Source organism: Nerophis ophidion, linkage group LG13 (genome assembly GCF_033978795.1).
Source record: "Nerophis ophidion isolate RoL-2023_Sa linkage group LG13, RoL_Noph_v1.0, whole genome shotgun sequence".
Taxonomy (NCBI): domain Eukaryota; kingdom Metazoa; phylum Chordata; class Actinopteri; order Syngnathiformes; family Syngnathidae; genus Nerophis; species Nerophis ophidion.
In genome coordinates, this window is record NC_084623.1 from 12,935,091 (window position 1) to 12,958,655 (window position 23,565).

At 40.2% G+C, this 23,565-nt stretch overlaps 1 protein-coding gene across 1 annotated transcript in view; it reads left to right on the forward strand.

The window, feature by feature from the left end:
- The window catches only part of LOC133564868 (obscurin-like), a 94,047-nt gene that overhangs the window by 14,469 nt on the left and 56,013 nt on the right, over positions 1–23,565 (forward strand). Inside the window, exons 3-17 of the mRNA XM_061919409.1 lie at positions 6,922–7,191; positions 9,438–9,698; positions 9,787–10,098; positions 10,169–10,435; positions 11,468–11,743; positions 11,894–12,169; positions 12,410–12,676; positions 12,902–13,165; positions 13,402–13,662; positions 13,829–14,095; positions 14,201–14,275; positions 14,923–16,137; positions 17,115–17,390; positions 19,324–19,599; positions 20,398–20,673. Coding sequence (XP_061775393.1) covers positions 6,922–7,191; positions 9,438–9,698; positions 9,787–10,098; positions 10,169–10,435; positions 11,468–11,743; positions 11,894–12,169; positions 12,410–12,676; positions 12,902–13,165; positions 13,402–13,662; positions 13,829–14,095; positions 14,201–14,275; positions 14,923–16,137; positions 17,115–17,390; positions 19,324–19,599; positions 20,398–20,673 — 4,839 coding nt within the window. The remainder of the gene's footprint in view (positions 1–6,921; positions 7,192–9,437; positions 9,699–9,786; positions 10,099–10,168; positions 10,436–11,467; positions 11,744–11,893; positions 12,170–12,409; positions 12,677–12,901; positions 13,166–13,401; positions 13,663–13,828; positions 14,096–14,200; positions 14,276–14,922; positions 16,138–17,114; positions 17,391–19,323; positions 19,600–20,397; positions 20,674–23,565) is intronic.

Below are 23,565 nucleotides of genomic sequence, written 5' to 3' on the forward strand. Positions count from 1 at the left end.
AATAGGTGTCCACATAAGCGGCCATAAGACCCCAATTCAGTAGTGTACACCATTTTGGAAATAAGAGCAAAAAACTGCTGTCCACGCATGTGGCCACTAAGCCTTTTTAATGAAGAGATGTGCAATCATCATGGGAGGCGCGTAAAGCACAGCATCCCTTTTCATGACAAAAAAATAGCATATATAAAAGTATAAAATGAAACAATAACAATAAAAAATATATATACAGTGGGTCTGGGTTAGATTGAAAAATGTTTTGAATGAAAAATGCACTACTGGACTGATAAGTCCGAAAGAGAAAGCGTTGATACAGTTTTATCTGCTCACAGATGCTACCTGCTGGTTTATTGAGCACACTGCAGCTAGTGCTGGATAGTCCCCTTCCTTAATGCTTCAGTCACACACAGGATTCTCACAGGAATGAGGCAAAAATACAACCTTACCTACAGTGTATTATTATTTGTCTTAGGGCTGTCATTGAATAAGGATTTTCATAGTGAAACCTGCTATGTAAGATTATGACAATTGTTAACAATCAAGTCAAATCTTTGGCTCGGTTGGTAGAGCGGCCGTGCCAGCAACTTGAGGGTTGCAGGTTCGAAACCCGCTTCCGCCATCCTTGTCACTGCTATTGTGTCCTTGGGCAAGACACTTTACCCACCTGCTCCCAGGGCCACCCACACTGGTTTAAATGTAACTTAGATATTGGGTTTCACTATGGAAAGCGCTTTGAGTCACTAGAGAAAAAGCACTATATAAATATACTTCACTTTTTAAAAAAGAGAAATAAACAGAGGGTGAAATGTAGTAGTCTACACTGACTGGTCACGAGGTGTCAATAACGTCAAATGGATGTGTGCTAGCACTTTTACAGGGAGTATTCTAAAGTGAATTCAAGGTACTTATAGAGGCAATACCGTCTTTCATTAAAGTGAACAAATTTTATGGACTGTAGAGCGCACTGGATATAAGCCGCACCCGCTGAATTTTAGAAGAAAAACTTATTTTACAACCTATTATCCGTATCGGACTATAGGCCGCAGATACACTATATTGCCAAAATTATTTGGCCACCTGCCTTTACTCACGTATGAACTTGAATTGCCATCCCATGGAATTGTCCAAAATGTTTTGGTATCCTGGAGCATTTAAAGTTCCTTTCACTGGAACTAGGGGGCCAAACCCAACTCCTGAAAAACAACCCCACACCATAATTCCTCCTCCACCAAACTTCACACTTGGCACAATGCAGTCCGAAATGTAGCGTTCTCCTGGAAACCTCCAAACCCAGACTGGTCCATCAGATTGCCAAATGGAAAAGTGTGATTCAGGAGTTACATGCGCAGCACCAAGAAGACATTAAACTTGACTAAATAAAGCACGGGTGTCCAAACTTTATCCACTGAGGGCCGCACACTGAAAAATCAAAGCAAGCGGGGGCCATTTTGATATTTTTATTTTAAAAACAATACAATATATGTATAAAAAATATACATTTCGGCCTCCACTCAGGCTTCATCTCAGGGAACCCAAAGGGTTTTGGTCAAAAAAATATAAAAAAATGTGTCATTATTCAGTGTTATTTTGTTTTATTAATATTAAAGTGTTAAATCTCTAGATCAGGGGTGTCAAACTCAAATACAGAGTGGGCCAAAATTCTAAACTGAACAAAGCCGCGGGCCGAAGTTGATTGATTGATTTTGATTGATACTTGTATTATTAGATTACACAGTTCAGTACATATTCCGTACAATTGACCTCTAAATGGTAAAACCCGAATAAGTTTTTCAACTTGTTTAAGTGGAGGTCCATGTTAATCAGTTCATGGTAAACAACATGGTTGAACAACTTAACCTTTAATAGGGACCCAAACAAGTTTTGCATTGAATATTGAACAAGCAAGGCTTATATAACTTTATACTGACATGCAAAATCGAGGTTTGTTGGTAGCGGGGGTGTATATTGTAGTGTCCCGGAAGAGTTAGTGCTGCAAGGGTATCTGGGTATTTGTTCTGTTGTGTTGATGTTGTGTTACAGTGCGGATGTTCTCCCGAAATGTGTTTGTCATTCTTGTTTGGTGTGGGTTCACATTTGTAACAGTGTTAAAGTTGTTTATAAAACCACCCTCAGTGTGACCTGTATGACTGTTGACCAAGTATGCCTTGCATTCATTTGTGTGTGTGTGTGTGTGTGTGTAGAATCCACATATATTACGTGACTGGGCCGGCACGCTGATTGTATGGCGGAAAAGCAGACATGACAACAGGTTGTAGAGAACGCTAAAAGCAGTACCTTTAAGGCACGCCGCCAATATTGTTGTCCGAGTGGATGTCTGGAGAAATTTGGCAGAATGGTTGTCCCGTTAGATTTTTAGGGGGGAGGGGGAAATCCTGAGGGTTGGCAAGTATTAGAATTAGCGGTGAATGCTCTGTCGCTGTATAATTAATTTAATAATGTCTCAAGGGCCCAAAAAAATTACATGGCGGGCAAAATCTGGCCCACGGGCCAGAGTTTGACACCCATGCTCTAGATTAACATTAGGTCTGTCTGTCAATATAATGATTTTAAAGATTTAAGTTGTATGCTCTTTTTTCACAAAAAAACAGTTTTTTTATGGAAATAACACAAAATATGCAATATTTTCACCCAATATTTTTTTAAGTGGAATATTTGAGATTATATAGTAATTGGAGCATTAAAAATGTCAAAAACTCATAACACCATTGATTTTATTAATCATTATTTTTTGAGCAATGACATTAAAAAACAAATCACACAAAAATTATTAGGGATCCAAAAGGGGTCTTACTCATTAAAGTGTTAGAAAATAAATTATACATTTTTTTTTATGTTTACTTTAAACACAATAATCTCGAGATCCACTTCAATTATAAGTTTTATTGTTGTTTATGTTTTTGTTTGTTCATTTTAGGCCCTTCTTAAAAAAAACAGCTCAGTTTTTTATATGGCAAACACAAAAGATGCAACATTTTCCCCCAAAAAATATCTCACAGTGGAAAATTTAACATGATGTAAGTGGAGCCTTGAATAGGTCAATAATTCATAATGACTTTGATTTTGATTCATTATTATTTTTTAAAGAAAGAAACAGCCTGCATGGCAGCTTTGTGTTATTAGAGTAAATATCGCAACATTTTCTTGTTACATTTCACCCATTTGCTCTTTTATATCACTTTTTACGTTTGAAAAATGTTCCAATCGTGTTTTTAAAATGTGCCGTGGGGCCGTTAAAAAAATTACCTGCGGGCCGCAAATGGCCCCCGGGCTGCACTTTGGACACCCCTGAAATAAAGGAAGTAAAAGTTGTAACAACGTTTCTGTACGTAAACTCAACAGACGGGAACAAAGCAAATATAGAATCCATAATTAAAAAATAATTATGTCTATAAATATACGGTATCTCTTTTGTAATGGGCGCATGACCACTCTTTTAGTTCAGTAGTCAGGACGCTCGCCTCCAACACGGGCAGCCTTGTGAAGGTCACCACGTGTCACAGAATCAGAGCTCAGCCAACTTTTTTTTTTGATCAGGAAAAGTGCAAATTCTCAGATTTTTACATGTTATGAATGATTTGAATCATATACAGAAACAAGTTAACACGATGAGATGGCGACTTGTCCAGGGTGTACCCCGCCTTCCGCCCGATTGTAGCTGAGATAGGCGCCAGCGCCCCCCGCGACCCCAAAAGGGAATAAGCGGTTGGAAATGGATGGATGGATGGATGGATGGATGGATGTTAACACAATTGAATTGAAAAATATTTATAGACATATTTATAGGCATGCGGCTTTTTAGTGCCGCCCTAGTGGCTCCCTGGAGCATTTTTTAAAAAAAATTGAAAATGGAAAAAGATGGGGGAAAAACATTTGTTTTTGTTTTTATTTTTTTTGTTTGAGGATAAAAATGACACAAACCTTCCCAATTGTTAGAAAGCCCACTGTTTAATGTGTGTGTGTATGCTTCACTGATGAGAGTGAACATCGTTTTCTCCTACTAATTTCGGTGGTTCTTGAACTCGCCACGGTGTGTACTGTGACGCAACAGTTTGTTTACAGGTAAAATCTTCCACTCTTTCTTCGTCTCATTTTGTCCACCAAACGTATTATACTGTGCTTGAATGCCCAAAAGTGCGCTTTGTTGATGTTATTGATCTGTTTGGAGTGCGAATCAGGCATATTTGGTCAGGGCATGACCGCAAGCTAATCCATGCTAACATGCTATTTAGGCTCAGTTCAGTTCAGTTTTATTTATCTCCTTCATTGATGTGGATCTTTGATCAAAAGACGATTAAACCTCAACAACTAAACACACATTTACACACCAATGCCTGAGAAGGAACAGGATGAAGAAAATCTTATATTTTCCTGCCCCCTTCAATATAATACGTTGTCTTACTTAATGGCTAGCATACAAACTAAACAAATACATCCAAAAATAATGAAAACAAAAAATAAAACACTGCAAGTGCAAAACTTCAATAAGTACAAACCAAACAAAAAAAAGTAATATACACTACACAGGATGATAGAAAACAAATACAAAACCAGACACAAAAAATAAGTCAAATAATAAAATAATAAGTGTATTTACTAATTGCATCATTATGCCTCATTTGTAGGTATATTTGAGCTTATTTAATATCCTCTACTTGTATCCTCTTTGTACATAATTTAGTTTTGCATGTCTCATGACACATTATCTGTATGTAATATCGGCTGAATTTCAGACAGTTGTTTGTGTGCCATGTTGTTCCAGACCACAGCAAACATTACCTAGCTTGCCAAACATTGTATTAAATCTATCAAAAGAAGACAACCTGCCGTTTCCTTCAACTTGGACACACACATCTGTACCTTTGGCCGTTAAAAAGCCAGTAATTTCCAGGAGTTATCTCACATTCTGAGTAGCCCCTGATTTACTAATGGTTTCTAATGTTGTAAAAAAATATTACATTGGGGACGGTATAGCTCGGTTGGTAGCAACTTGAGGGTTCCAGGTTCGATCCCCGCTTCCACCATCCTAGTCACTGCCGTTATGTTCTTGGGCTAGACACTTTACCCACCTGCTCCCAGTGCCACCCACACTGGTTCAAATGGAACTTAAATATTGGGTTTTCACTATGTAAAGCGCTTTGAGTCACTACAGAACAGCGCTATATAAATATAATTCACTTCACATTTCAACATTTCGCGTGACACATTGACATTTTGATAGAAGGCTATTATAGCTAATAAAGACACTTATATCATGTGTTGTCTTCATCATAAGACTTATAAACAGCTCTTAATTTTTTGCGGCTTCAGACAAATTAGATTTTTGTATTTTTGGTGCAATATGGCTCCTTCAACGTTTTGGGTGGCCGATCACTGATTTATACATTTATTTTATTTCGTAATTTTTGATTTGTCCATGATTTTACCTGCCCTGACCGCACGTTACTGTTATACATCTAGTCTTGTAAATACTGTAGGTATTTCAAAACAAAAAACACTTTGGACTTCCTTCAATTGTAACAATGAAATTGGTAGATTCCAAGTCAACTTCAAAATTGTCTCGCCTATGGATCATGTTATGTTTTGGTCGTGTTCGGTTTTGTTCTTTGGACACTCAGTTCCTGTTTTGCACTTCCTGGTTTGTTTTCGTTACCATGCCAACTCATTAGGGTTCACCTTGTCTTCTTGTCTCACACCTGTTTGCACTTATCATGTTCATTATTTAAGCCACAGTTACCAGGTAGTCAGCCTAGCAACATCATCTCCTTCTCATGTCTACCACCTGTTACACACCTTGCAAAGATTCATGCCTCGTTCACAGTTCCATGTCATGTAGGTTTTGTTTATGGTTCATAGTTAATTGCCTTTGTGCTAGTCTTTTGTTTTCATAGCCCAGTTTTTGTACCGCCATTGTGCGCGCCTTTGGTTTGTTCCTTTTACGTGAGCGCTGCATCGTGGATGCACGAGGAGGGCCACCTCAGAGATGCATGGGACCAAAACAAGCAGGATGAAGGTAGGAACAGGTTTTAATATAAAATTACAAAAGAAAACTTGACAAAGGATCTAAATTATAGGTGTGCCTTAGCACGGACAGGGAAATGCTAATCGTTAGCAAAGGCAGAGTTCAAAAGTCCAACAACAGCGCGAGCCGAGCGCGGAGAAGCTAAGCTACAACTTAGCAGGCTGAAATACAAACAGACAAAACTCGCGTAACTGTTGCGTGGTGCAAACAAACCAACCAGGCGGAACATGGTAGCAGGGGGGCTTAAATACAAAATCATATTTACGAACAGGTGTGCGCCTGGCACCAGTGCAGGTGAAAACAGATTATGAAACCATGGTGACGAATATAAACAAGGAAATGAACAACTGAAGGGATCGGCAGAGTCCAAACATGATCAAAACATATCAAAAAGCAAAACAATAAACGATCCGTGTCGCGGATCGTAACAGTTCCTGTTTTTAGCTTTAGTGTTAAAATAAAGATGTCTTTACCTTCACGCCATCGCCGTTTCCACTCCATTCGCTTTGCACCTCGGGAAAACAACCCACGCCATAGTCCAAGTTTGACAAAAATTATGTTGTTAGCTATTTATTAATTGAGATTTATTTGGACAATTCAATGAAGGGGCTTTGCACAACGGGTGAGTGCGTTCTGATTCGTTCTTTGGTTTGCAACTGTCTGCTACAGACTGATGGTGTCAGTTACGAACACTTTATTTCCAATCTAACACCCTCAATGTGTTAATGATCATCCCATTCCACATCCTTGTCTCATCATTTTGCTCATCTTGTTTGCTACCCAGGAATGCCATGTACAGGAAGTCTGGTAGGACTTTATCACACATCAGCAAAGAGGACTTTGGTTTAAACAAATATGTATTTTTTTTTCCTCCACTGTGCCAGAGCCTCTTGTGCGGTTCAAACAGCCCCTCATTGATCTCGAAGTATGGGAGCAGGACTTGGCTGTTTTGGAGTGCGAAGTTCCAGAAGACTCCGTTCCAATCACATGGTATCTGGAGGATCGACGACTACAGCCAGGAGCCAAATATGGAATGGAGGAGTGGGGAACAAAACGCCGACTAACGATCCGTGACATCGGAGTAGATGATGACGGGATTTATCTTTGTGAGATGCCTGATGGTGGGAGAAGCATTGCTGAGGTAGCAGTGAAAGGTAAACCGTAAGATCAGATAATTGGATCTGAAAGGAATCTTCAACACCACATAATTATATGGCTCCACTCTAACTACTCTATTCATAAAAATACACTACTGTATATCATCCTGAAATGCTATCCTGTGATACCACCTGGTTGGGAAACTCCATTGGCAGCCAGAACCTGGTTATGATTATCCCCTCCATAATAATATTTTCACTGTGTTACATGACATAAAAGACTTAGAAACGGCAACTTCTGTTTATTCGGACGATACTGATTCCGGTTCATCTTTTCGATTTGATTCCAATTGTTTTAAGAGACATGGTAAAAAATTCCCAATGATATTCACACAGGGCTATTTTCAGCCAGTATTTAAAGATCAATCCTTTGGACTTCAAAAATGAATATTATAATTTTTTTTTTCCACAGGAATACACTTTCAGAAACTTTATTTTGAAAACCTCATAAAAACATTAAAACATATTATGTTGAATATGTGTTAGTTATGTGATAGGGATATTCCGATCAGGGTTTTATGTTACAACAGGGGTTTCAAACTCATTTTAGATCGGAGGCCACATGGAGAAAAATCTACTCTCAAGTGGGCCAGACTGGTAAAATCACGGCACGATAATTTAAAAATAAAGACATCTTCAGAATGCTTTCTTTGTTTAAAAATAAACCAAGCACATTCTGAAAATGTACAAATCATACTGTTGCGGTTAGTAGTATTATTTCTTTATTTGTCCTTATGTATACTTCCTGAATAAGTTTTGTGATAATATTCAACAGTCAACTCATCGGTGTTAATTTTCAATCTATTCAAATACAAAAATAATATCAAAATCAAATTACAGGATGTTATTTTTGTAGTTTGCTCATTTTCCTTGACTGGTGCACAAACATCACGTGGTTTATTTTGTTTTACACATATAGCATCATCGACAAAGATACAAATAATTGCTATTGCGACATTTAGTGGACACATTTAGAGCAGCGGTTTCTTTCTTTAGGAAATTTTGGCTGATTTTTTTACTTAGCAAACTCATCCCGCCGGATGAAACCTGGACGTTTGACACACCTGTGCTAGAAGTTCAATACCGATCATCCATCAGTAAAATTAATCGCATGTAATACCTGTACTTTTTTAATTCATTCTTTCTGAGTGCTTCTTAGGCCAGTTTCAAAATATCAACACAACTCATTTTCCTTTCATTACATACCATCACTTGCGCAAATCCAAGTCAATAGTCAATAACTAATTTACTGTACATCATTTTGTCCTGTTTCCATGGCCTTATACCTCAGTTTGTAAACTTAACAAGAAGGATTTAAATAAATATATTTTGGGATAATAAAATCGATCTACATTAATTACTCTGGGATTGATAATATACTGACTCATACTACCTTTGGTATTAACACTACCGATTTATGGATCTATCCATTTTCCCCTTCATCCATGCCTGGCAGTGACTGGCCCAACAGATGTTGTATTCCAGTTATAGTATTCTCTCTGTAAACTCTTATTAATCTGCATTTTAATTTCTGTATTATCAGAGGCTGTATAGTACCAAAATATGATTAATTAGTATCGCGGTCCTATACTAATGCCGTACAACCCTCATGCACTGCATTGTGCAGCTTGGGATATGGAGGACTCTGCCTCAATAAAATCCTGCGCCTACTTTTTGCCTGAAGGCAGAACACATTTAATGAATAAAGTTTACGTACACAGAGACATGGTTCGCACACTGAGGCTCATTTAGCTCGATCTAAAAGTTCTGAAATCGGAAAGCTCGGAAATAGAAGGGTTCGTAAATAGAGGTTCCAAAGTAGTTCCAAATCAGGTAAAATAATACTGTATAGCTCCAAACTTTTCAAGGCCTAAATCTACTCTACTGTTAAATGAAAGACAAAGTTACAGTATACCCCGCTTTTGAAACTTTACAACTACAACTCGATACTATCGTGGGAAACACAGCCGTAGTGTATTGGTCAGATCGTTCCTTCTGTTTGAAAAATCTTTCATCTGTATTTACAGTACTGTATAATTCTGACCATGTATAAAAGGAGAGGAAATCCTAAATAAGGTAAAAAATGTAGTTCTTGTCTTTAATAAATAATATTGAAAAATATTCTATTCAGAAAAAGTGCACAAAAAATCCACATTCAAGCCCAAACGTCTGACTGTACAGTTTTTTCTTTAGTTTGTATGATCGCTTCAACTGTAGGTCATTTTCAATCTGTGTCCTTTCAGGTCCAATTTTGCGGAAGCTTCCAAGGAAAGTGGATGTTTTGGAAGGGGAAAATGCAGCTTTTTGCGTTGAGGTGGAAAAAGAAGAGATGGATATACACTGGTACAAAGATGGTGTTGAGCTGCGTGAAACACATCAGACCATCCTGAAATCCTTTGGCCGAACTCATATTCTTGTCTTTGTTAATACGATGCCCAAAGATTCCGGCCATGTGATATTTTTGGTTGGCAGATCTAAGACTTCCTCTCAACTAAGAGTGAAGGGTATGTCCCAATAAACCGCAGTACTGTATATCAATACAAATAGAATATTACTACCAGTATTGTAACATTTTTCACGGTCTACTTTCAGCGGCCAAAAACTGTCCTCCGAGTTGCCCAGTTGGAGTCCAGATCAATACAGAACGGGCAAACGCAGCACTCCTCTCATGGACTCCAGCTCAGGACTCACGGAAGAACCCTCCATCAGGCTATGTATTGGAGCGACAGGAAGTTGGTACCGGTTCACAGGAGTGGCTACAGTGTCTCACCACTGACTCAGCTACCTCAGTGGAGATCCTTGGAGATAGTGTGCCATGTGAAGCCGATTATCGATTTCGTATTTGTAGTGTCAACAAATATGGAAAGAGCAACAACGTGGAGTTCCCCAGAGCAGTTCACTTGGGTAAGTTGAGATCAATTAATTCATGCCGTACTTAAACATTTTTAACTGCTTGAATCTATACCTATTCCAGTTCCAGTAGCCAGAATACAAGCCCCCTTGCAGGACGCACTGGTGCCAGAAGGACAAGACGCAGTCTTTTCTATTGAGTTATCTGCTTCTGTTATTGGATCGTGGTTTTTAAATGGTACACAACTTCAGGATGATGAACGTTTTTCCATGCGTCGCTCGAGAACACATCAGTCTCTTCGGATTCAAGGAGTTCGAGACACAGAAAATGGAGCCGAAATAACATTTATTGCGTATGGCATTCGGGATTCAGCAGCACTGTATATTCAAGGTATGTTGGTGTTGTTTTCCATTGAACGGATACAAACATACAGTGGGGCAAAAAAGTATTTAGTCAGCCACCAATTGTGCAAGTTCTCCAACTTAAAATAACAACAGAGGTTTGTAATTTTCATCATAGGTACACTTCAACTGTGAAAAACAGAATGTGAAAAAAAATCCAGGAATTCACATTGTAGGAATTTTAAAGAATTTATTTGTAAATTATGGTGGAAAATAAGTATTTGGTGAACCATTCAAAGCTCCTACTGATGGAAGGAGGTTTTGGCTCAAAATCTCACGATCCATGGCCCCATTCATTCTTTCCTTAACACGGATCAATCGTCCTGTCCCCTTAGCAGAAAAACAGCCCCAAAGCATGATGTTTCCACCACCACGCTTCACAGTAGGTCCGGTGTTCTTGGTATGCAACTCAGTATTCTTCTTCCTCCAAACACGACCAGTTGAGTTTATACCAAAATGGATACATGGATGATACAGTAGAGAATTGGGAGAATGTCGACGTGGTCAGATGAAACCAAAATAGAACTTTTTGGTATAAACTCAACTCGTCGTGTTTGGAGGAGGAAGAATACTTAGTTGCATCCCAAGAACACCATACCTACTGGGAAGCATGGGGGTGGAAACATCATGCTTTGGGGCTGTTTTTCTGCTTAGGGGACAGGACGATTGATCCGTGTTAAGGAAAGAATGAATGGGGCCATGTATCGTGAGATTTTGAGCCAAAACCTCCTTCCATCAGTGAGAGCTTTGAATGGTTGACCGAAGACTTATTTTCCACCATAATTTACAAATCAATTCTTTAAAATTCCTACAATGTGAATTCCTGGATTTTTTTTTCACATTCTGTCCGTCACAGTTGAAGTGTACCTATGATGAAAATTACAAACCTCTGTCGTCATTTTAAGTGGGAGAACTTGCACAATCGGTGGCTGACTAAATACTTTTTTGCCCCACTGTATCAAAATGATATTTGATTAATAGAAAAAATATTAATCCTCATGGATTTTTTTTTATTGTGCAGCTCCTCTCGTCAAGTTTTCACCAATGTCAGAAATGGATCGAAACAAATTTGTAGAAATTGGGAACCCGATCGTGCTCTACTGTGAGCTCTCAGATCCTGTAACTCCAGTGAATTGGTATAAGAATGGGGCCGAATTACAAACAACAGACGGTCTTCATATCCAATCGGAGGGTACCATGAGGAGAATTGTCATTCAGTCAGCAGAATTCTCACATTCAGGAGTGTATTGCTGTGATGCCATCGATGACGTCATCAGGTTCAATGTGGAAGTAGAGGGTAAGTTTGAGACGTTCTTATGTCTTAGTGTTGCAGCAAATGCATTTTTAAACGGCTAAAATGGAAAATGAATTGCAGTATTCCTCTTTTGAAATATAAATTACTGTCTTATTTAACCCTAAAAAGTTGAAATTATTCAAATATCCGTAGCTCCATCTGGGAGGTTTTCAGCAATTCCTGAAGCCGAGAGGAACAAAACCATCTACGCCGGCAGCCCTATTATTTTACAATGTGAGCTGTCGGACCAGGATGCCCAGGTGCACTGGTACAAAGATGGGGCAAAGATCTTTCCTCAAAGTGGAGTAGATATTCAAACCGATGGCTTGGTGAGGAAGTTGGTTATTCCATCAGCTGACTTTTACCACACGGGGTTGTACTGCTGCAAGACAAAGGGTGACGCTGTCACATTCAGTCTGAACATCAAAGGTGATTTCTTTTTACTTTTGGCCGTATTTTTTTCAATGCATCCTATATTTAATATGCAAAGCACCTAACTCTCACAACACTAGTATTGGAAGCTGTTGCTTAACTGTAACCAGTTTTTGCATTAAGTATTACTTGATTGAGTGTAAGTTTTTAAGTTGAACTAATTGCTAACATAAATTTACAGTGGTCTTGATGTTTACATAAGTTTGACATTAGATATTGGTTTAACTATATCTGTAGCTCCACCTGTGAAGTTCTGCACAATTGCTGAAGAGATGAAGACAAAACAGACTGAAGCAAGGAGTCCTGTTGTACTCCAGTGTGAGGTTTCTGATCCTGTTTGCTGGTTCAAGGATGAAACACAACTCATTGCAGACTCAGATTTAGAAATCCCTTCAGAAGAAAACACAAAGACATTAGTTGTTCAGTCTACAGAGCTGGGCCACTCTGGTGCGTATCGACGTACAACCAAAGATGACACCACGGACTTTCAAGTGGAGATAAAAGGTGACCTCTTTTCTTTTGCCCAAATGTTTGAACCTCACCCTTTCTTTTATGTGTAGTACGCAACTGCATGACATCCCTTGAACTCAAACACCTATTATGTTGTTAAGCAAAAAACAATACCAAATGGCATAACATATAAATGTATGACTTGACAGCAACTTCATACTCTTCTTAGTAGTTTCTTTGTGAAGGTATTGATTTAGATTTCTGAATCTCTAATGCTAGCCGTGCCAGTGATGTCATGCACTGATGTTGACGTTGAGAGAACCAAGTCCTTCAAAATGGGCGAACCTTTGGGGCTGGAAAGTGAGATTGCAGACTCCACTTTTCCTGCACAATGCTGTACAGATGGCATACAGCTCTTCCCACATGAAGAGTTGGACATACCAAGTAATGGCACATTAGGCCAACTCATTGTCCCTGCAGAACTTGGACATTCAGAGCAGTACAACTGTGATGACCCTCTCCCTGTCAATGTGGATATTCGAGGTGATTATAAATGAATATCTAAATCCTAGAGCCATTTGGCAGACTGTCTTTAAACTAGGACCAACTAACATTTAATGTATCGGTCTGTGTCTTCCTTGTTTTTGTAACATTTTGATAATGTATTGTTTTACTAATCTATATCCAAAGACGTTTTTTTACAGACAGTTGAGCAGAGTTGATCAGAGTAAGGACCTGTACTGTTTATCCACATTTATAATTTGAATTATTGCCTTTAGCTCCAACGGTGCCAGTGTCACCCTCACCGAAGTGTATGGAGACACAATCACTTGAGGCACCTTGTCCCAGTGAGCAATCGTTTGAGATTTCAAACCCTGTTGGGCAGGTGTCACTGCAGAAGGCTGAAGTGACAAACTTAAGTTTGGAACAAGAAGCCAACAAGAAGACTCTTGTCATTGAACCAACTCATCCTTCAAATTCTGGATCATACTATCTTGCAACAGCAGATGATGTTGCTCCATTAGTTGTAAACAATCAAGGTGATTTATTTATCTCTTCTCTTTTTGTATGTGTCGTTTGACCCAATATCAAGCAGCTTTTTCCTGTGTTAGTTGCTTCTTGTTTGTTATTGTTATACAAAACTGATATCAGAACACCGCAATGACTTGAAATTATAATACTCCACTCCAAAATGATTGTCCATAGTTCCAGCTGTGACAAATGGCCTAGATGTCCAGAGAGCTGAGTCTACTGAAGTGCCTTGCCCAATTGTTCAACAATTTGAGATTTCCGATCCCGTTGCCAAAGCTTGTTGGTACAAAGACGGAACCCCAGTCCACGCAAAAATGGATACGATTTCCGAACCTAAGAGCAGCGTCCAAGTCTTTCCATCTCCAGTCATATTTGACTTGCCTGGTGATGCAAGTTTTAGCTGTGAAACATCTGGCGCTCCGTTAAATGAGGAAACAAAAGGTGTTTTTACTCATCTTACGTGCAAGTTTACAATTGAAGTATTTTGTCTTCGCGTCACAGGATATGACCAAGCTCATTGTTTTCTCTTTGGCTTTGTCCAAACAGCAAAGCAGTGTCACTATGGGGATGAAATTGATGAGGTTTCTGACGCATCAGTCCAAATCACTGCGGATGTCAAAGGTGATTTTATGTATCTCATCATCAGTCATCCATGTTAACCCAACCCATATACGCCATTAACAATAGTTGTTAGTTGGTTGGTTGGTTCATCAATCTGAAGCACACGATTTGATGAAAATTGCTTTTCGCCATCTTGTCCTTTCTGGTTTCATATTACTTTGTGCAGTTTGTGCTCTTGAACAAGTGTGCGGGTGTTTAGTGGTTGAGTAGTTGCCTCAACTAACATCTGTTGTACTGTATGTTGTGTTTGTCATTACTTTATTAACTGTAACAAACATATTTGCTCTCAAAATGCTGCTTACAATCTTTGAGCTCATTCCATGTGTTATACATCGCCAGAGCCTCTCATTCATCTTACAGCCACAAACTTTTATCCTGTTGCAATGACAACAAACTCTTATAAAGGAATGCAATATACTTCTTCAAATATATAAGTAAGTATCAGTGTTTTGTGTAAATGTTAATTTTATAGTCTATAAGGGGGAACTATAAGTTTGATTTCAGACCAAAGCTGGTCGACCATCTTGTTTGTCTTTGCAATGGATTGCAGCTTAACTTCATCCTAACCCACACAATGATGTCAATGAAATTGTGTTATGAGAAGAAACACTGAGACCAACAACCACTGAAAACCTTTCTGCTTATAGCTACACTGCCAAGGTTTGCCTCTGAACAAGAGCAGAAGGAAGGAGCTTGTTTTGAGGACTGCCTTTTCCCAAAGTCCAAGTCCGGCATTTTCAACAAGAGTGGAAATACCAGGACATATGAAGAACATTCCAGCCACAAGACAACACTGTCAAATCCTGAAAATATCCCCAGCCCGATTTTAACAAAAGATCAAAAAGAGCTTAACAACCAACAAGCAGTAAATACCAAATCTCCATCTAACTGCAACTTAATAAAGCCATCTATCACGAAATGTGACATGTACTACCAAACTAAACATCTCACAGAATCCCAAGGAGAGAAATCATTTTTCCACACACAGGTACCAGAAGAGACACCCATTTCTGAACAGCTTATGGCTTCCTTGCAACCAGTTGCCCCATCAGATGTTGGTAGTTTTCAACAGAGAACATGTGTTGAATCAAAGGAATATAAGCTCAAGACTGAAACTGCCCAATTAGAAGAGCATAATAGCTCAGCACAGATGGCTGTCCTGTCAGAATTAGGCCACAAGCAAAAGATTTCAAATCCTAAATCAAGGCATTTTATTAAGGATTTAAAGCCTGCAGCTGTTCCATTAGACAGGTTCAGTCAGTCTGAAAAAATCCCCCACCCTGAGAAACGTTATAGCTCCACAACCGTTCAAGCAGAGGAGCTCTGCAATTCCACAGAAAGGCCAGTCATAATGACAAATAATCTTCTTAATTGCATCCAAACTATGACAGTCTACGCAGACAAACCAAGGGACTTGATACAGACTGATTTTTACCAATCTGAAGAGGTAAATAGCCAGCTGGATAGACCAACTGTCTCTGCAACAACAAAATATACACCTGACTCTACATGTTTTACGGAACTGCATGACTCTGTACAACCAGATTTTGTGCAATCAAGGGGGCATTCCAATTTCCAAACACCATCTGTCAAACCGGAGGAGATCTTGCAAACAGAACCAGCTCTGTTTACCAAACAATATCCATCCTTGCTGGAAACAACAGTCCAGAGAGATTGTCATCGCAATACAGATACTGCTAAGGACCAAATATACAGCACACTAAACTATGGGAAGAAATCTTCAAGGCAGTTTTCAGGTTCCACCTGTTCCAAGCAGACATCCCGTGTCCCATCAGAGTGTTATCCACCAAGGACATTTGAGAGTCTCAACAGTGTCGCTGCAATTAAGGTGGCTGTTGAAGGTGATTTAAATGGTTATCATTACCAAAAAATAGCACTTCTTTACAAAATGAAGTTTTTGCCAGCTTGAGTGTCTACACTTAATTATTTAAGTATTTACTTAAATGAAACAAAAACAATTATCCAATGTGAACATTTAATTGATAATCTGAGGAGAATATGAGCAAACACAGAAATCCTAATATGAGAAAGATCAACCAAATTGAATAAAGCTCGAATAAATACAAATAAATACTTTACATGCAGTTGCGTTCAAAAGTTTATACATACGTTTGAATCTCATATACATTGCCTGACCTTTAATGTTTATTTGAACCATTTTTTCCAGAGTCAAGTGTTTATACAACAAAAACAACATTTTTATTTTAAATGTACCTTAGCCAGTTTTACTTCAACTAGATGCTTTTTGTAGCCATCCGGACGTTTCTGGCCTGGACCCAGCTTTTAGGCGTAGTTTGCGAACGTACAATAGATTTGAGGTCATTGCTTAAAGAAGGCCATTTCAGGAGATTCATGTTAGCTTGCTTCATCTTTTGCATAACTAGTTCTAATAGATTGATGATCTTTAGAAACACACAAATGGTTCAACGGTTTCAGCGAACGTAAAGAATTTGGAGGTAGTCCTCCTTTGAGAGCCACAAAGAAGGAAGTTAGCACTAATACGCTTGACAATTGGTACATAGTTCTTAGGTTCGAGAGCATACACGTTGACGTGCACTGATGTAAGCTTTATAATCAAATGATTATACAGCTTATTTTTCACTTTGTTAAAAAAAAGGTTCAAATAAGTCATTAGGTCTGTAATTAATATGACATTCATGCCCATGGCGTCGCTATGTAAACTTCTGATTGCAACTCTCGATATATTTTGATTACAATATCTATTTTGAATTTCTTTTTGAGTTTCTTCAAACAGTTGTTTTGTTGATTCAGAAATAGTGATGCAATCTTCTCTTGATGTACCTCAAAACATCTCCAGCTCCAGCTGTGACAATGCCGACACCATGTCCGACTGTAACGGAGAAGTCAGTGGAAGTTGACGAGCCCACAGTGCTGTGGAGTGAAGCATCAAATCCTAATTTGGAAGTTACTTCGGACAAGGATGGCGTAAAACTACATGAACATGCTGGGCAAGACATGCTGGTAGATGGTTCCATAAGCGAAGTGGCTTTACATTCGGCCTCACAGTCCGATGCAGAGGTTCATGGCTGCAAGACAACAGACGATACAGTGCAGTTTCAAGTGGAAGCCAAAGGTGACACATTGTTTTAGTCCGATCTTCAAATAGGCTTCCATCGTGATAGCATATGTGTAATGTGCTTTGTTATTATCACATGGGTTGGAATATTTCGGACAATGCTTTGTTTTGCTGACTTTTTCTTGACTTCTTCCTGAGACTTTTGCTCTTGTGGCCCCGTATTCTCCCCTGCTTGTAACAATGCCCAGTCTTCCTTAACCTCTTTGGATTTTCTTGCACACCCCCTCATAAATAATTTGTGCAATGGGGCAGACATCCGGTTACTACAAATGGAAAACAATTATCTAAAAATAAGACAAAATTGGTTGATTACCTTCTGCTGGATGAACTGCACTGAACTCCCTAGCCCACTTGTAATAGCATGCTAACTCCAAACAGATAACCATACTACTAAACGCAATCGTGGCACACCACCATATGAAACTTGTACTAATGTCTTGCGTACCAGCAGTGTAATAACATGCTAAAATTATGTTGTACCTCTTACTAGGCTTTGGAGAACATATTGATTGTTTGGTTAGCTGTCTGTGGCTTTTCTCGGGGGAACATTGTAAAAACAGCAGCTGGTTGCTATAAAATTCATGTTACTTCGTTAAAAATAACAAATAACACACCATTTAACAACTTGTTAATCCAACTTGGCTTAGTTGAAATGTACTGGTGTTTGGACAATAAGCAATTTTATAGTTGGGCTGTTTTTCCACAAGTATTTACATTTTGTCATACATCGACTTAAACATTGGATGGGACTCTTTATATACAGTACTCATTTGCAAAAGTGTATTAAGTGCAATAAAAGAGAAGCTGAGTGAGTTTCTAAAATGTTCATTAATGTTCAAAGAGATATTGCTAATGCTGTAAGTGATTTAGTTAAAACCAGTAAAACCAAACAGGTTAATTCTGTCTTCTAATTGAAAATACGTTTAGTTTCTTTTTCCCCCAGACATGTTTCACTGTATATTAGATGACGTTTAATCTTGACATGTTTTGACTGTCTCCTGCAATCTTCAGATGAAGACTCTAGGTCAGGGGTCGGGAACCTTTTTGACTGAAAGAGCCAAGAAGCCAAATATTTTAAAATGTATTTACTTAAGAGCCATATAATATTTTTTTAACACTGAACACAACTAAACATGAGCATTTTTAAGTAAGACCAGCATTTTTAGAGTATAATAGGTCTCTTATTCTTTGTAATAACATTGTTATTCTGAAGCTAAATGTGGAGGGGGTTTGCAGCGAAGCGAAGTGTTGCCAGGATCGGCCTTGAAATCAGCGACAGGTGTGTAGATGGCCCACCTGGGCCTTTTTATCGAATCATCTGTCGCTCTATTATAAGCAGCAGCCAGGAGGAGAGACGGGGTTGGGGCTGGGGCTGGGGCTGGGGCTGGAGCTAGAGCTAGAGCGCGAGCGAGAACGAAAGAGAAAAAGACAATTGTTGGAAAGCAACTGAGAGACTAATTGAAAAATAAAACAATATTGTAACCCTGAAACAGGCTCTCATGTTGGTGCTTGGTGGTCTGAAGAACCCCCAGGAGGGAAAACCCCACAGTAACCAATAATAAATAAATTACTTCTTACCTTTAACGCAACTTCTTGAACAGGTGCGGTAGAAAATGGATGGATGGATTAAAAATGCATGAGAATGTTTTATATTTTGAACGTTATTTTTAACACTGTGATTACAAGTGGAATCATTCATTACTTATCGTGTTAAGCAATGTCAGCTCAGATTTATCCGAGAGCCAGATGCAGTCATCAAAAGAGCCACATCAGGCTCGCGAGCCATAGGTTCCCTACCCCTGCTCTAGGTGACAGTTCAAACATATAAAGGTAAAACACCACCTGACAGACTTAAAATCATGTCTGGAAAAAATGTTTAACTAAACGTATCCTTTTCAAATCTAATTGCATTTTGCATTCCATCCTTTAGTTCCACTTCAGAAGTTTTCAGCTGTATCAGAGGCTGACCAGACAAAGGCAGTCATGGCCGGCTGCCCCATTGCTCTGCAGTGTGAGCTGTCAGACCCCAGTGGACAAGTCACATGGTATAAAGATGGAACACAGCTCCTACCTCAAGGTGGAATAGACATCCAGTCTAAGGACAACTTGAGAAATCTAGTTATTCCGACTGCCAAGGTGGTTGATTCTGGCGTATACTGTTGTGAGTCGAAGGATGACAACATCCAGTTCACTGTGGAAGTAAAAGGTGATGTTTTGATTTGTAACTTTAACTAGCCTTGCACTATTAACTACCTGGAACAGAAACCTTAATGCTGAAGTGATTCGCTACCCCGCTTGATAACTCCAAACAGATAAATAATCACATTATTTAGCGGAATCATGACACACCAGCATTGGAAGCTTGTACTAATGTCTTGCGTACCAGCAATGTAATTACACGCTAAAAGTATTTGTGTACCTTTTATTAGGCATTCAGCAACATTTTGATTGATTGGTAAACTGTTTGTGATTTTTCTGGGGTAAAACATTGTAAAAACAGCAGGTGGTTGCTGTAACATTCATTATGTGTCAATAACAAAGAATACCCAATTTACCAACTTCATAATCCATCTTGTATTAGTTTAGCTGTACTAGTGTTTGGACCATAAGGAATACCCAAAGCATCAACTTAAACAAAGGGTGGGAATCTTGCATCAAAGGAGAAGCTGAGTTAGTTTTCAAAATGCCAAAAGTTCAATTACTGTATGTTCATAGGGATATTTTAATCCTGTAGAACAGTATTTTTTCTCGTAATTGCTTTAAGTGATTTAGTTGGTACCAATCAACCCGAATAGGTTTATTCTGTCCTCTGAATGTATTTTTAGTTTCTTATTTTCAGACCAGCAGTCTTCACCTGTGATGTCACAGGTGAAGACTACTGGTGACAATTAAAGCATGTAAAGGTGAAACAATACCTGACATCCCTAAAATCATGCCTGAAAAAAAAATGGAAACTAAAAATACCCTTTTCAAATCTAACTGCGTTTTGCATTCCATTCTTTAGTTCCACTTCAGAAGTTTTCAGCTGTGTCAGAGGCTGACCAGACAAAGACAGTCATGGCCGGCTGCCCCATTGCTCTGCAGTGTGAGCTGTCAGACCCCAGTGGACAAGTCACATGGTACAAAGATGGAACACAGCTTTTACCTCGAAGTGGAATAGACATCCAGTCAAAGGAAAACTTGAGAAGTCTAATAATTCCATCTGCCAAGGTGGTTGATTCTGGCATGTACTGTTGTGAGTCGAAGGATGACGACATCCAGTTCACTGTGGAAGTAAAAGGTGATGTTTTGATTTGTAACTTTAACTGGCCTTGCACTACTAACTACTTGGAACAGAAAATGTTCATATTTTCAACCAAACTCACAATATTGTCAATTAATTTGCTTCTGCCAAAATATTGCTTACAATTGATCGGGTACCGACGGGCCAAGCGGTGTGCAGCTTTAGCGGTCGCGGAGGCAAAAACTTGGACATGGGAAGAGTTCGGGGAAGCCATGGAAAACGACTTCCGGACGGCTTCGAAGCGATTCTGGACCACCATACGGCGCCTCAGGAAGGGGAAGCAGTGCACTATCAACACCGTGTATGGTGCGGATGGTGTTCTGCTGACTTCGACTGCGGATGTTGTGGATCGGTGAAGGGAATACTTCGAAGACCTCCTCAATCCCACCAACACGTCTTTCTTTGAGGAAGCGGTGCCTGGGGAATCTGTAGTGGACTCTCCTATTTCTGGGGCCGAGGTCGCTGAGGTAGTTAAAAAGCTCCTCGGCGGCAAGGCCCCGGGGGTGGATGAGATCCGCCCGGAGTTCCTTAAGGCTCTGGATGCTGTGGGGCTGTCTTGGTTGACAAGACTCTGCAACATCGCGTGGACATCGGGGGCGGTACCTCTGGATTGGCAGACCGGGGTGGTGGTCCCTCTCTTTAAGAAGGGGGACCGGAGGGTGTGTTCCAACTATCGTGGGATCACACTCCTCAGCCTTCCCGGTAAGGTTTATTCAGGTGTACTGGAGAGGAGGCTTCGCCGGATAGTCGAACCTCGGATTCAGGAGGAACAGTGTGGTTTTCGTCCTGGTCGTGGAACTGTGGACCACCTCTATACTCTCGGCAGGGTTCTTGAGGGTGCATGGGAGTTTGCCCAACCAGTCTACATGTGCTTTGTGGACTTGGAGAAGGCATTCGACCGTGTCCCTCGGGAAGTCCTGTGGGGAGTGCTCAGAGAGTATGGTGTATCGGACTGTCTTATTGTGGCAGTCCGCTCCCTGTATGATCAGTGTCAGAGCTTGGTTCGCATTGCTGGCAGTAAGTCGGACACGTTTCCAGTGAGGGTTGGACTCCGCCAAGGCTGTCCTTTGTCACCGATTCTGTTCATAACTTTTATGGACAGAATTTCTAGGCGCAGCCAAGGCGTTGAGGGGTTCCGGTTTGGTGGCCACGGGATCAGGTCTCTGCTTTTTCCAGATGATGTAGTCCTGATGGCTTCATCTGGCCGGGATCTTCAGCTCTCACTGGATCGGTTCGCAGCCGAGTGTGAAGCAACCGGAATGAGAATCAGCACCTCCAAGTCCGAGTCCATGGTTCTCGCCCGAAAAAGGGTGGAGTGCCATCTCCGGGTTGGGGAGGAGACCCTGCCCCAAGTGGAGGAGTTCAAGTACCTAGGAGTCTTGTTCACGAGTGGGGGAAGAGTGGATCGTGAGATCGACAGGCGGATCGGTGCGGCGTCTTCAGTAATGCGGACGTTGTATCGATCCGTTGTGGTGAAGAAGGAGCTGAGCCGGAAGGCAAAGCTCTCAATTTACCGGTCGATCTACGTTCCCATCCTCACCTATGGTCATGAGCTTTGGGTCATGACCGAAAGGATAAGATCACGGGTACAAGCGGCCGAAATGAGTTTCCTCCGCCGGGTGGCGGGTCTCTCCCTTAGAGATAGGGTGAGAAGCTCTGCCATCCGGGAGGAACTCAACGTAAAGCCGCTGCTCCTCCACATCGAGAGGAGCCAGATGAGGTGGTTCGGGCATATGGTCAGGATGCCACCCGAATGCCTCCCTAGGGATGTGTTTAGGGCACGTCCAGCTGGTAGGAGGCCACGGGGAAGACCCAGGACACGTTGGGAAGACTATGTCTCCCGGCTGGCCTGGGAACGCCTCGGGATCCCCCGGGAAGAGCTAGACGAAGTGGCTGGAGATAGGGAAGTCTGGGCTTCCCTGCTTAGGCTGCTGGCCCCGCGACCCGACCTCGGATAAGCGGAAGATGATGGATGGATGGATGGACAATTGATCTACTTAATCATTGAAACTTACAGTACATATGCAGATACGGAAGGGGAAATAAGTCTTTGATCCATCCTGATTTTTAAATTTACTATCTTACAAAGACATGCACAGTCCATATGTTTGATGTTAAATTTATTGTAACTGACAGACATGAGTTGAAAATAACCCATACCATTTAAAATGGTCAATTTCCATTCAAACCTCTCCATCACCATAGACAAGACCAAAGTGCTATCACAGGACTTTATGAACAATATTTTAGACTTACCTATGACTGGAAAGGGTTATAGGCCTGGTGAGATAGAGACCACCAGATTGAATAACTAATCGCAATGGAAGAAGAACTGGTGCCCGAGTGTGTAATTCAAGAATTTCACTTCATTCGGTAAGGATGATTATGAGAAAAGTAAGGGACCAGCTCAGAATTACTCCTCCTGCTTGTAACAACACCCAGTCTTCCCTAAACTCTTTTGACTTTCCTGCACATTCCCTTATGAGTAGCTTGAGCAAAGGGTAATAGATTGTTCACCTTTTACTGGATGAACTGCCCTAAACCCAAAAACATATTGATGCTGAACTGGTTTGCTACCCCACTTGATACCTCCTAACAGATAAATAATCAGATAACTTCGCGTAATCATGGCACATCAGCATTGGAAGCTTGTACTAATCTCTTGCGTACCAGCAGTGTAATTACATGCTAAAAGTATTTTGTACCTTATACTAGGCATAATGCAACATTTTGAATGTATGGTAAAGTCTTTGTCGGTTTTCTGGGGGAAAAACATCGTAAAAACAGCAGTTGGTTGCTGTAACATTCCTTTTACGTCATTAATAATAACAAATAACCAGCATTGGAAGCTTGTACTAATCTCTTGCGTACCAGCAGTGTAATTACACG